The 15,220-nt window shown below is 40.7% G+C and overlaps 1 protein-coding gene across 1 annotated transcript; it reads left to right on the top strand.

The window, feature by feature from the left end:
- The first annotated feature begins 1,252 nt into the window (after positions 1-1,252).
- On the top strand, positions 1,253-12,987 carry LOC133619233 (uncharacterized). Its single transcript, XM_072915433.1, has 2 exons — positions 1,253-1,533; positions 11,492-12,987. Exons 1-2 carry the CDS (start codon positions 1,428-1,430, stop codon positions 12,592-12,594), a joined length of 1,209 nt encoding a protein of 402 aa, XP_072771534.1. The 5' UTR covers positions 1,253-1,427; the 3' UTR covers positions 12,595-12,987.
- Positions 12,988-15,220: the final 2,233 nt, after the last annotated feature.

Raw genomic sequence — 15,220 nt, 5'->3', positions numbered from 1 at the left:
TTTTCTACCTTCAAGGTACTCAAAGCGCTTTGACACTACTTCCACATTTACCCATTCACACACACATTCACACACTGATGGAGGGAGCTGCCATGCAAGGCGCTAACCAGCACCCATCAGGAGCAAGGGTGAAGTGTCTTGCTCAGGACACAACGGACATGACGAGGTTGGTACTAGGTGGGGATTGAACCAGGGACCCTCGGGTCGCGCACGGCCACTCTCCCACTGCGCCACGCCGTCCCTAACTTGATGCAAGTTATAACACATTTATTTGATTTATTATTGAACTTGATGCATTTATAACACTTTTATTTGATTTATTATTGAACTTGATGCAAGTTATAACACTTTTATTTGATTTATTATTGAACTTGATGCATTTATAACACTTTTATTTGATTTATTATTGAACTTGATGCAAGTTATAACACTTTAGTTTTATTTATTATTGAACTTGATGCAAGTTATAACACTTTTTTTGATTTATTATTGAACTTGATGCAAGTTATTTTATTTATTATTGAACTTGATGCAAGTTATACCAGGCAGCACGGTGGAAGAGGGGTTAGTGCATCTGCCTCACAATACGAAGGTCCTGAGTAGTCTTGGGTTCAATCTTTCTGTGTGGAGTTTGCATGTCCTCCCCGTGACTGCGTGGGTTCCCTCCGGGTACTCCGGCTTCCTCCCACCTCCAAAGACATGCACCTGGGGATAGGTTGATTGGCAACACTAAATTGGCCCTAGTGTGTGAATGTGAGTGTGAATGTTGTCTGTCTATCTGTGTTGGCCCTGCGATGAGGTGGCGACTTGTCCAGGGTGTACTCCGCCTTCCGCCCGATTGTAGCTGAGATAGGCTCCAGCGCCCCCCGCGACCCCAAAGGGAATAAGCGGTAGAAAATGGATGGATGGGCAAGTTATACCACAGCTGCACAGTTATTTTATTTATTATTGAACTTGATGTTATTTTATGTTATTGAGTTTGAATGTATACAACTTCATGTTACTTGATGTTCAATAAATTTGAAAATGTTAAGCTTGGCATTAGCGTTCTGTTGGGACGATGGGGGCAGGTGGGGCTTGAAAACTCGCCCTTGTCCAAAGTGGGGGATGACAAAAAAAAGTTTAAGAACCACTGTTTTAAAACAAGATTAAAATGGCTTTATTTTGAAAAACCACTGCTGCGGAGTAGGAAACGGAAGTGTCGGGCTTTAAGCGCATGCGCAAATGTACTTGAAGCCAAGCAAAAAAAAAAAAGAGGAAGACCGCATGCTATGGTTGTTCGGAGATTCTTCGAATTCCCGATCTTAAAGTCATATGATTCACAGCAAATATAGCAACAAATATCTCAATTGGTATTTTCCAAAGCCACGAAACGTGCATTGAGTTTGGAGCGATATGTGAAGTGAAGATTGAAGACGTGATAGAAGATGGACGACTACTGCTATGCTAAGATGGCGACGTCCGCTAAAAGAGAACATGAAAGAGAATCAACTTCCAGCAAATCACCAACGGAGATAAAGACGAAAGATGAAGGTGAGTGACTTGAAGTTTCCAACAACGTGATTTAAAATCACCGAAAAGAGCCTCGTTGATAAATTGGCTGACGTGGTTGAAGAATGTAAAGAAAGAGCCGCCATGATTGTTAGCTTGAAGAAGGCAGTGGAGTTCACATCAGAGGAGATGAAAGAATGCAAAAGTCAACCAAAAACGATAAAAAGAATGATGTGAAAGAAGAGATGTTGGGGAAGAGTAAGAGATGTGAAGAGAAGACTGGACCACATGTCTACATCAACGTGCAGAGGATTGGAGGTAATAAAGAACAAGACAATAAAAAATGTATGCTTTGTTCAAACACTAATGGTAAAATAAGATAGCCGGTAGTGTTTGTAAAGTTCAAATTTGAATGACAATAAAAATAAGTCTAAGTTACAAACATCTGAGCCTCTTTAAATATTTCTATTTATTTTTAATTCTTATCTTCTTGTTTTTCTAAAAAAAGTTGTATTGAATTCCTTTGGTGGTGGTATGGTATGATATGTTTTAATAACAGATAGTTTATGTTAAAAATGTGCCTAAAATTAAACAAAGCCCTAAATTCGAAAAGACAACTTTGTGTTACACGAGTATTCAAGAAAAGGAATTCAGAAAAATTTAAACAGAAAACCTGAATTAGATTAGTTTTTCATATTGCTTTAGTTATTTTCATTTATTGTTACTATGATTTTTATTTTACGCGTTATTTATTTGTATATTTGGTTGTTCTTTTAGATTATATTTAAAATTGAGTTTTGGTGATACTGTTTTTAATGGGTTATACTTGTATAGCGCTTTTCTACCTTCAAGGTACTCAAAGCGCTTTGACACTATTTCCACATTTACCCATTCACACACACATTCACACACTGATGGCGGGAGCTGCCATGCAAGGCCCTAACCACAACCCATCAGGAGCAAGGGTGAAGTGTCTTGCTCAAGGACACAACGGCCATGACGAGATTGGTAGAAGGTGGGGATTGAACCAGGAACCCTCAGGTTGCTGGCACGGCCACTCTCCCAACTGCGCCATGCCGTCCCCATTTATACTGTTTTTACGTTTTCAAAATAATAAATAATTTTGTTATTTATCGTGATTCCAAAATTCCTCAAAATAATCGTTATTATTATTATTAGAAATGTCCGATAATATCGGCCGATAAATGCGTTTAAATGTAATATCGGAAATTATCTGTATAATTTTTTTTAATTATCGGTATCAGGTTTTTTTTAATTGTATTTATTTTTATTATTATTAAATCAACATGAAAAACACAAGATACACTTACAATTAGTGCACCAACCCCAAAAAACTCGCCTCTCCCATTTACACTCATTCACACAAAAGGGTTGTTTCTTTCTGTTATTAATATTCTGCTTCCTACATTATATATCAATATATATCAATACAGTCTGCAAGGGATACAGTCCGTAAGCACACATGATTGTGCGTGCTGCTGGTCCACTAATAGTACTAACCTTTAAGTTAATTTTACTGATTTTCATTAATTACTAGTTTCAATGTAACTGTTTTTGTATTGTTTTACTTTCTTTTTTATTCAAGAAAATGTTTTTAATTTATTTACCTTTTTTTTTTCTTTTTTTTTTTAAGTACCTTATCTTCACCATATCTGGTTGTGAAAATTAGGCATAATAATGTGTTAATTCCACGACTGTATATATCTGTTGATATCGATATCGGTAATTAAAGAGTTGGACAATATCGGAATATCGGATATCGACAAAAAGCCATTATCGGACATCCCTAATTATTATGTTTTGCCATAATTGTCCAGCCCTAGACGAGGTATCGGAAAGGACTTCATGATAAACTATGTATCACGGTACTTGAGTCACGATACAATAGTCTATTGTAATATTGTGACATGGAGTTTTACTGCCATTTTTACAAAGTCACTGAAAAATTAAAAAAACTACTTTAAATTAATGTTGTATAAATATGTACTTGTTGATAGTTATTATTTATTGGACAAACTGTGTCACAAACAAAGTAAATAAAATGATCATTGCAATTGTTCAGAAAGTGGATCACATTTCTTGCATTTAATATCTAAAAAAGTTCTCTACTTCTTAACTACAGACTTCTTTCAGATAGATATTATCTTTTTTAGTTTTGCGATGTATTTCAATATTGACTTTTCCCCACTGTTAGTTTGTAGTATCCTAATGTCCATGGAAGCAGATGTTTTCTACTTTCTGTGATTCTAGCTGAACTTTTCTGAGTCTATGACAAGTCATGTAAACATTGATCCATCATTCTGGCAAGGCACTAAATGAATGGCCATGAAACACTACACCAGGGGTGCTCATTACGTCGATCGTGAGCTACCGGTCGATCGTGAAGGGTGTGTCAGTCGATCACCAGCCAGGCATTAAAAAAATAGTCCTAAAAATGAGCGATCATAAATCTTCACTATGACGTCACTTTCGTCACTTTGATTGACATTCACGGCACCCGAGGGTCTTCTGAGATGACGCTGGCTGCTGCCAGCTCATTAAAATGACCGACTGGAAGGCGAGAAACACTTTATTTCAACAGACTCTGGCGCCGTACCTGTCGTCAAAACTCCAAAGACCGACTGCACAGTTGCACAATAAAAGCGCTACTTCATCCTGCCTGCGCTACCAAAATAAGAGTCTCAGAAAGCTGGCGTGCACAAGCTCGCAAGCTACGGAGTTTGCCGACAATGTATTTCTTGTAAAGTGTATACAAAGGAGTACGGAAGCTGGACAAATAAAATGCCAAAACCAACCACTTTCATGTGGTATTGGACAGAACTGAGGACTTTTTTTCTCCTCCATTCGAAAATGCGGACATTATCAGCACCACTGTCTGATTCCAATCAATGCAAGTCATCAGAATCAGGTAATACACCAACTTTTATTCTTGTCTTCATGAAAGAAAGGAATCTATACGTGTTAAACATGCTTGTATTATCTCTAAACACTTTTAACTTATTAACAATATTAACTATATGTGTTAAACATGCTTGTATTATCTTTAAACACCTTTAACTTATTACCAATATTAACTATATGTGTTAAACATGCTTGTATTATCTTTAAACACCTTTAACTTGTTAACAATATTAACTATGTGTTAAACATTCTTGTATTATCATTAAACACATTTAATTTATTAACAATATTAACTATATGTGTTAAACATGCTTGCATTATCACTAAACATCTTTAACTTGTTAACAATATTAACTATATGTGTTAAACATGTTTGCATTATCTTTAAACACCTTTAACTTAACAATATTAACTACCGTATTTTCCGCACTATAAGGCGCACCTAAAAACCACAAATTTTCTCAAAAGCTAACAGTGCGCCTTATAACCCGGTGCGCTTTATTACGATTCATTTTCATAAAGTTTAGGTCTCGCAACTACGGTAAACAGCCGCCATCTTTTTTCCCCGTAGAAGAAGCGCGCGGTGCATGCTGGGATATGTGACGTTTCATTTCCATTTGTGTGTTTATGTAAAGACCCCAAATGGCTCCTATTAAGTGTGTTGTCTGTCTAATTATAAATAATGCAGACGAGGCGTGTTAACTGAGTTCTCAACGTTTTCTCACAGCGTGCTCATAACCACATTCGAACTCCCAGCATACAACATCGCTTCTCAGGGCTACTGCGCATGCTCGTAACTATCGTTGCATGCTGGGTAGTGTAGTTGTTATATTTGCTAGCTCATAACAGCACATTGAGAGACGCGCTTAATTCAATACTCGCCGTCATTCCGGGTGGATTGACAAAAGACCTCCAGCCGCTAGATATTGGTGTCAACAGGGCATTCGAAGCTAGACTGCTAACTGCGTGGGAACTTCTCAGGGCTACCGCGCATGCTTGTAACTATCGTTGCATGCTGGGTAGTGTAGTTGTTATATTTGCTAGCTCATAACAGCACATTGAGAGACACGCTGACACGCTTAATTCAATACTCGCCGTCATTCCGGGTGGATTGACAAAAGACCTCCAGCCGCTAGATATTGGTGTCAACAGGGCATTCGAAGCTAGACTGCTAACTGCGTGGGAACTTCTCAGGGCTACCGCGCATGCTCGTAACTATCGTTGCATGCTGGGTAGTGTAGTTGTTATATTTGCTAGCTCATAACAGCACATTGAGAGACACGCTGACACGCTTACCGGGTAATTCAATACTCGCCGTCATTCCGGGTGGATTGACAAAAGACCTCCAGCCGCTAGATATTGGTGTCAACAGGGCATTCGAAGCTAGACTGCTAACTGCGTGGGAACAATGGAAGACAGAAGGCGAACACACCTTCACTAAGACGAGTAGGCAGCGCCAGACGACGCCAACATCTGCCAGTGGATCGTAAATTTGCCCAACTTTTCACTTCGGACACCGAAGACGAAGGATTTACGAATGAAGAATAACTTCAGAAAGTAAGCGCTATGTTTATTTTGTGTGTTGTGACATTAACGTTCGAGCAACATTATGTTGCTATTGCGCTGCACTATTTTGAATTTTACTATGTTTGTGATTGCACATTTGCGTACATTTTGGGAGTGAACAGAGTTGTTAGAACGCTGGTTTTTAATATATTATTAAAGTTTGACTGACCTATCTGACTGTTTTTTTGACATTCCCTTTAGCGCAGCGTAGGCGCGGCTTATAGTCCGGGGCGGCTTATTGGTGGACAAAATTATGAAATATGTAATTCATAGAAGGTGCGGCTAATAATCCGGTGCGCCTTATAGTGCGGAAAATACGGTATATGTGTTAAACATGCTTGTATTATCATTAATCACCTTTACCTTGTTAACAATATTAACTATATGTATTAAACAAACTTGTATTTTCATTAAACACCTTTAATTTATTAACAATATTAACTATATGTGTTAAACATGCTTGTATTATCATTAAACACCTTTAACTTGTTAACAAAAACATATATTTCATAAATAAGTAAATATAAATGATATATATGAATGAGGTAGATCCCCACGACTTGATCAATTGAAAAGTAGCTCGCCTGCAGAAAAAGTGTGAGCACCCCTGCACTACACACTAGGGTTGTCCCCATACCAATAATTTAGTACCGGTACTAAATGTATAGATAGACTAGACTAGACTTCCTTTTTATTGTCATTCAAATTTGAACTTTACAGCACAGATAAGAACGGAATTTCATTTCATTAGCTCATGGTAGTGCAGGATAAAAAAAGCAATAAGTTGCAGATATAAATAAATAAATAGATTACTGTACAGATTAATATATTGCACTTTTTCACATGCGTCCACATTTATGGATGTATGTTATATTGTCTTTTTTTTTATTCCAGCAAGTTAATCCATTTTGGGGGGAGTTGAGGGAATAATTTAATTATGATGCGTTCAAGAGTCTTATGGCCTGAGGGAAGAAGCTGTTACAGAACCTGGAGGTTCTGCTTCGGAGGCTGCGGAACCTCTTTCTAGAGTCCAGCAGTGAAAACAGTCCTTGGTGGGGGTGGGAGGAGTCTTTGTAGATTTTCTGAGCCCTGGTCAGGCAGCGGCTTTTTGCCATCTCCTGGATAGGAGGAAGAGGAGTCCTGATGATCTTTTCCGCCGTCCTCACCACTCTCTGGAGAGACTTCCAGCCTGAGGCATTGCAGGCTCCACAATCATTCCACTGGAATGATTGTGGGGCGGTATAGCTTGGTTGGTAGAGTGGCCGTGCCAGCAACTTGAGGGTTCCAGGTTCGATCCCCGCTTCTGCCAACCGAGTCACTGCCGTTGTGTCCTTGGGCAAGACACTTCAACCACCTGCTCCCAGTGCCACCCACACTGGTTTAAATGTAACTTAGATATTGGGTTTCACAATGTAAAGCGCTTTGAGTCACTAGAGAAAAGCGCTATATAAATATAATTCCCTTCACTTCACAGTCAGACAGAGATGCAGTTGGTCAGCAGGCTCTCTATAGTGCCTCTGTAGAATGTGCTGAGAATGGGGGGAGGGAGCTGTGCTCTTTTCATCCCACGCAAAAAGTGCATGCGCTGCTGAGCTCTTTGACGGTGAGGGATGCCGTCAAGCTGAAGAAGTAGTCCCATCGGGTTCTTTTGGCTCATAGGACTCCTGAGGCAGCGGACAGGTACCGACAGGCCAAGCAGTGTGCGGCTTCAGCGGTCGCAGAGGCAGAAACTCAGACATGGGAGGAGTTCGGGCAAGCCATGGAAAACGACTTCCGGACGTCTTCGAAGCGATTCTGGACCACCATCCGCCGCCTCAGGAAGGTGAAGCAGTGCACTATCAACACCGTGTATGGTGAGGATGGTGTTCTGCTGACCTCGACTGCGGATATTGTGGATCGGTGGAGGGAATACTTCGAAGACCTCCTCAATCCCACCAACACGTCTTCCTATGAGGAAGCAGTGCCCGGGGAATCTGTGGTGGGCTCTCCTATTTCTGGGGCTGAGGTTGCTGAGGTAGTTAAAAAGCTCCTCGGTGGCAAGGCCCCGGGGGTGGATGAGAACCGCCCGGAGTTCCTGAAGGCTCTGGATGCTGTGGGGCTGTCTTGGTTGACAAGACTCTGCAGCATCGCATGGACATCGGGGGCGGTACATCTGGATTGGCAGACCGGGGTGGTGGTTCCTCTCTTTAAGAAGGGGAACACATTCCTCAGCCTTCCCGGTAAGGTATATTCAGGTGTACTTGAGAGGAGGCTACGCCGGATAGTAGGGATGATGTTTGATAAGAAATTATCGAGTTCGAGCCTATTATCGAATCCTCTTATCGAACCGATTCCTTATCGATTCTCTTATCGAGTCCATGTAGGTTGTTGTATATGGAAAAAAACACACAATATTTGGTTTAACAAAAGCTCACTTTTATTATATAAGAAATAATAACAACAACAATATTGACTTTTACCCCCTATAAAAATAAACTAAAATAAATAAATATTGACTGTTGTTACCCAAAGTATATTAAGTGGGATTTTTCAGAAAAACAAATATATACAGTAACACAAAAACAACCTGTCTCTGTGATCACTATAGGTGTATAAATAATAATATAGTGTTAAATAAAACCAGTCCCTTGGGCACAAAACTGAAAATGATACAGCTCTCCAAAAAGTGCAATTCTGCTGCTATTTGACATAACTGTTTGTTATGATGCTTTGACATTTTTGCACTTTATTTCTTTATTGAAAGAAAAATCCTGCGATGAGGTGGCGACTTGTCCAGGGTGTACCCCGCCTTCTGCCCGATTGTAGCTGAGATAGGCTCCAGCGCCCCCGCGACCCCAAAGGGAATAAGCGGTAGAAAATGGATGGATGGAATTCTATGAAGAGAAAAGTTGTTTGCAAATGTGGTTACAATGCTAAAAAATGAAAAGTTAAAGCTAAAAAAAGAAATACACTTTATTGAGTTAACATTATTTCTTTATAGGGGGAAAGATGTGATGTTATGTTTCCCTATCTGCGCCTAATGACTGAGCTACGTGAGGTCATTTCTTGTGATGTCTCAAGGGGCATTTCTGGTCGGTACGGGATTCGTTCCCAGGGATTCGAATAAAGAACCAACTCTTTTTCTTTACTATAGTGGTCTCGATAACAGCTACCGGTTCTCAAAAAGGGATTCGAGTCCAAGGACTCGGTTCTTTTCTTATCAAACAACCGGGAAAACCGGTTTTGAGTATCATCCCTGCCGGATAGTCGAATCTCGGATTCAGGAGGAACAGTGTGGTTTGCGTCCTGGTCGTGGAACTGTGGACCAGCTCTATACTCTCAGGAGGGTCCTTGAGGGTGCATGGGAGTTTGCCCAACCAGTCTACATGTGCTTTGTGGACTTGGAGAAGGCATTCGACCATGTCCCTTGGGAAGTTCTGTGGAGAGTACTCAGAGAGTATGGGGTATCGGACTTTCTGATTGTGGCCGTCCGCTCCCTGTATGATCAGTGTCAGAGATTGTCTGCATTGCCGGCAGTAAGTCGGACACGTTTCCAGTGAGGGTTGGACTCCGCCAAGGCTGCCCTTTGTCACCCATTCTGTTCATAACTTTTATGGACAGAATTTCTAGGCGCAGTCAAGGGCTTGGGGCATCCGGTTTGGTGGCTGCAGGATTAGGTCTCTGCTTTTTGCAGGTGATGTGGTCCTGATGGCTTCATCTGGCCAGGATCTTCAGCTCTCACTGGATCGGTTCGCAGCCGAGTGTGAAGCGACTGGGATGGGAATTAGCACCTCCAAGTCCGAGTCCATGGTTCTCGCCCGGAAAAGGGTGTAATGCCATCTCCGGGTTGGGGAGGAGACCCTGCCCCAAGTGGAGGAGTTCAAGTACCTAGAAGTCTTGTTCACCAGTGAGGGAAGAGTGGATCGTGAGATCGACAGGCGGATCGGTGCGGCGTCTTCAGTAATGCGGACGCTGTATCGATCCGTTGTAGTGAAGAAGGAGCTGAGCCGGAAGGCAAAGCTCTCAATTTACCGGTCGATCTACGTTCCCATCCTCACCTATGGTCATGAGCTTTGGGTTATGACCGAAAGGACAAGATCACCGGTACAAGCGGCCCAAATGAGTTTCCTCCGCCGGGTGGCGGGTCTCTCCCTTAGAGATAGGGTGAGAAGCTCTGCCATCCGTGAGGAGCTCAAAGTAAAGCCGCTGCTCCTCCACGTGGAGAGGAGCCAGATGAGGTGATTCGGGCATCTGGTCAGGATGCCACCCGAATGCCTCCCTAGGGAGGTGTTTAGGGCACGTCCAACAGGTGAAGACCCAGGACACGTTGGGAAGACTATGTCTCCCGGCTGGCTTGGGAACGCCTCGGGATCCCCCGGGAGGAGCTGGACGAAGTGGCTGGGGAGAGGGAAGTCTGGGCTTCCCTGCTTAACTTGCTGCCTAAAATAGCACAATGGAGACCCCGGACTGTTGAACAACTTAAGCTGTACATCAAGCAAGAATGGGAAATAATTCCACCTGAAAAGTTTCAAAAATGTGTCTCCTCAGTTCCCAAACGTTAACTGAGTGTTGTTAAAAGGAAAGGCCATGTAACACAGTGGTAAAAATGCCCCCGTGCCAACTTTTTTGCAATGTGTTGCTGCCATTAAATTCTGATTTAATGATTATTTGCAAAAAAAAATTGTTTCTCAATTTGGACATGAAATATCGTGTCTTTGCAGTCTATTCAATAGAATATAAGTTGAAAAGGATTTGCAAATCATTGTATTCTCTTTTTATTTACCATTTACACAACGTGACGACTTCACTGGTTTTGGGTTTTGTACATGTGCACAGCAGGGGAGCTGGTTAACTTATGAGAGTAGTATGTGTGTTTGTGAGAATGTCAACGTGTTGTCTGAGTGACGTCAGTGAGTGAGCGGGCGAGCAAAGAGAGAGCAGCAGGACAGGTGTAACAACTACATTATACCTGTCACTATTTAAACTCCTTGTGCAGATCTGAATGCTTATTATTTAAATGTTGACCTAAGTCTGAAGCAAAGGTGGTAATACTAATCACCACATTTGGCAAGGCGTGTTTTAAAGCAGCTGTTGTGAGAGTAGTGTATGTGTGTGTGTGTGCACCTTTAAGAGTGGCAGTATGTGGGCTGAGTAAGTGAGTGGGCGAGTAAGGAGAGGTAGTGGTAGCATGTGCAGGAGTGTTAATAGCATGGTGGATGTCCGGTTGTGCCCTGTGGAAATAATAAATAAAGTGAGCAAGTTGTAACTAATCAACGACCTCGTCCTTCCGACCAAAGAGCGTGGCTTTATAGACCCAGTGTTACCCCCGACAAAACATGGGCCCTGGAGGTAGTCAACGCCTCACAGCGGCATTCAGATGAAAGAACGGTGCCGGTACTTTTCAAAGGTGCTATAGTACTGATTTCAATTGATTAGTACCACAATACTTTATTAGTAGCAGTATACTGTACAACCCTACTACACACACATACAGTACATAGAAGAAAGTTTTTTGTTTGTTTGTGTCTTGCAGACGTCCAGCAGCTGATCGGTAATCCAGAAGAAGTTTCCCCTCAGTTAGGGGGGAGCTCCACTTTGAAGCAGGAGACTCCACAACCACCCTGCATTAAAAAGGAAGAGGAGGAACTCTGCATCACTCAGGAGGGAGAGTGTCTTCTAGGACGAGAGGAAGCTGATTACACCAAGTTTCCACTGAATATTCTCTTTGTGAAGACTGAAGATGATGAAGAGAAACCACAAGTAGACGACCTCTTAGCCCCGCTATCAGATAGTGAGGCTGAAGACGAGGTTGAAGAACCTTTGAGCAGAGATAAAGACTGTGAAGGTGATATGAGGACTCACACTGACAACAAACACTCTGAATGCTCTACAAAGAAGAGAGGTAAAACATGTTTGAGCTGCTCGGTTTGTGCTGAAACTTTTACTAAAAAGAGCCGTTTGACTCAACACATGAGAACACACACAGGTGAAAAACCATTCAGTTGTTCAGTTTGTGGCAAAAGCTTTTCTCGAAATTATGGTTTGACTGAACACATGAGAACACACACAGGTGAAAAAACATTTAGTTGTTCAGTTTGTGGCATAAGCTTTTCTCGAAATAGCAATTTGACTAAACACATGAGAACACACACAGGTGAAAAACCCTTTAATTGTTCAGTTTGTGACAAAAGCTTTCCTCAAAATAGCTATTTGACTAAACACATGAGAACACACACAGGTGAAAAACCCTTTAAATGTTCAGTTTGTGGCAACAGCTTTTCTCAAAATAGCAAGTTGACTCAACACATGAGAACACACACAGGTGAAAAAACATTTAATTGTTCAGTGTGTGGCAAAAGTTTTTCTGTTAAGTGCAATTTGACTGAACACATGAGAACCCACACAGGTGAAAAACCATTTACTTGTTCAATTTGTGGCAAAGGCTTTTCTGTTAAGTACAATTTGACTCAACACATGAGAACACACACTGGACTAAGACCATTTAATTGTTCAGTTTGTGGTAAAAGCTTTCCTCATAACGGCTCTTTGTGGCGACACATGAGAACACACGCTGGAGAAAAAAATGTAGTTTTTCAGTGGGCTGTAAAAGGTTCACACATAATACAGATGCAGTAAAACACAAAAGAGAGAAAATAACCAATTAGCTGTTTAGTTTGTGGTATGTTGCTCATATGTGGTGACATCCACCCTACCCAGGACCTCCTCACTGCTTCTTTCACAAATATCTGAGGTATTCATACAAACTTGGATTATTTGGAGCATAATCTTATCCACTCATGACCCCATGTCTTCTCTGTATCTGAAACCTTCCTGAACAGTAAGATAGATGATGCTTCAAGTGCTTGGTTACTCCTTCTTCAGTCCAGGGACCTGGGGCCTCATGTGTCAAGTTTGTGCACGCTCAAAAACCTGCACTACACCCTTTTTCACTGCAAAGTTGACATGTATCAAAACTGACGTCGACGCATAAGTGATGCTGGGTAACTGTTTGCATAACAAACTGACAACTTTTACTCTTTGACTTTGTCATAGTTGTATTTTTAAGTTATCATGCCATGATTTTGCCCGTCCCGCCCACGTGGAAATATATTTTCCTCCATGCGGCCCCTGAGCTAAAATGAGTTTGACACCCCTGCTGTAATGTGACTCATGTGAGCAGGTTACTGTATAAACACATTTTGTTATAAGTTATAAACATGTGTTCAGTTGTCAGAGACACATCAATGTCAGTGTAGCTGCTGACAGAAGCAACATGTATATTTGATATATAATGTCATAGTTGGTGAGAATAAATAAATACAATGCATACAGATAAGTTCATATTGTACACATAATGTGATTAAAAAGGTATGTCCTTGGGTTTAATTCATGCAAGTTTCTGTTAACTTTATTTTTGTTACAAACCCATGTCAATTGAGTGGGGAATATATGTTTTGTTTCCGATTTGGGGGGACAATTAATATGTGAGGGAATTAAGGAAGCAGCATGAGACGACAAGTGTTTGATGTGGAAGACGTTAATCGAGTCTCGGATTGAAAATAAACTTTATTCCCTTGGAGTTTATGAGGCCAACGAGGTATGATTACTTCTGATATGTTTGTGAAATGGCGGAGTAGAGCACATCCAAAACTGAAGCTCCCCTGTGCATGCTCTAAAAAACTCAAAAAAATTCTAAGCTACTTGGATTTCTGCCATAAGTTTTTCTTTTATGAACAACGCTTTCCTCATTTGTTGCACACCCGTTATAAAAGTTTGATGAAAAGGGCAACAATGGAGTCGGGATCGTCCTCGTCTCAAACACCTGTCGTCACTGAGGCCTATCTTGAGACTTTACTCAGGACATTTTTCAATGAAGCTGAGGATAGATTCAAGATACTTTATCCAAGCACGCTGCCGATATTGAATCTGTCCGCAATGAAGTGTCTTCTATTGAAACACGTGTCCAGAGCAATGAGGACGCCATGCTCAATTTCACCAGCACGCCCACACAGATTGAGAAAAAAACGATAAGATCTCGAGGACAGAAGCAGGAGGGATAACATTAGAATCATCAACATCAAAGAAGGCGAAGAAGGAAATAACGCGCTGTCTTACCTGTCCGCCAACATGAGAACGACCAAATCATAAGTGACAAGAAGATGATTGCTAACGGCTTCAACGTGTTTTTTGTTAATATTGGGCCTGAGCTGGCAGAAAAAATTCTAATTATTAATGAACAGTCCATGGAACTTATTGAAAAAAATCCTTATTCGATGTTCCTTACTCCGACTGTCGAAAAGGAAGTCTTAGAGGTTATTCAGAAAAGCAAGAACAAAACATCACGTGACATTTATGACCTCGACATGTGGACAGTCCGGAACGTAGCGGAAGAAATCATCAAACCATTCACACACATCTGCAATTTATCTTTTCAACTTGGACAATTTCCTTCACAAATGAAACTCTCAAAAGTCATCCCCATCTTCAAATCTGGAGACAAACACCACTTCACAAATTACCGGCCCGTCTCCCTTCTGCCACAGTTGTCAAAAATATTGGAACAATTATTTGATTATAGACCCCGTGGCTTCATTGAAAAGCACAAATTATTATCTAAATTGTCAATATGGGTTCCGACAAAATAGGTCAACTTCATTAGCTTTAAGTGATTTAATAGCATACTTGCCAACCTTGAGACCTCCGATTTCGGGAGGTGGGGGGGTGGGGAGTCGGGGGCGTGGTTGGGGGCGTGGTTAAGAGGGGAGGAGTATATTGACAGCTAGAATTCACCAAGTATTTCATACATATATATATATATATATATATATATATATATCCTGAAAATATGCAAACAAATCTGTGTTTAATTGATACTTCAAACTTGCATATAACATAACTTGGCTTCTGAGAGCTTCAAATTGTAATGAATAAAATGGTAAAGTTGTTGATAAACAAGCAATTATTTTAATAATTAAATATGGTCATTTTAAATGAATTATTATGATAATTTAAAATTAATTATTTCAAATGTGTTTATTTTAATGTACCGGTATAATTCTATGGCTGGATGTAATAAGGAGTCAGAAAAAATACAAATAAAAATACAATTAATTTTGATGTCTTTAGCAAAATATAGTAAAAATGTATGTCGTTTTTTTTTTTTAATTGATAAATGTATTTATTTTTAGGTAAGATAAACATAATAATACAATTTGTCTCAAGTCTGGATGATTTAGTTCTTGTCACCCTGTTGTCCTCCTGT

The sequence above is a fragment of the Nerophis lumbriciformis genome, linkage group LG20 (genome assembly GCF_033978685.3).
Source record: "Nerophis lumbriciformis linkage group LG20, RoL_Nlum_v2.1, whole genome shotgun sequence".
In the NCBI taxonomy this organism is placed as follows: domain Eukaryota; kingdom Metazoa; phylum Chordata; class Actinopteri; order Syngnathiformes; family Syngnathidae; genus Nerophis; species Nerophis lumbriciformis.
This window is presented reverse-complemented; position numbering and strand designations above follow the sequence as displayed.

What these genes read in the sequence shown, in the direction of transcription:
- LOC133619233 (XM_072915433.1), top strand. Translation starts at nt 1,428, where the DNA reads ATGGACGACTACTGCTATGCTAAGATGGCGACGTCCGCTAAAAGAGAA. An exon ending in GATAAAGACGAAAGATGAAG is followed by an intron (nt 1,534 to 11,491) that starts GTGAGTGACTTG and finishes TGTGTCTTGCAG; the next exon opens with ACGTCCAGCAGCTGATCGGT.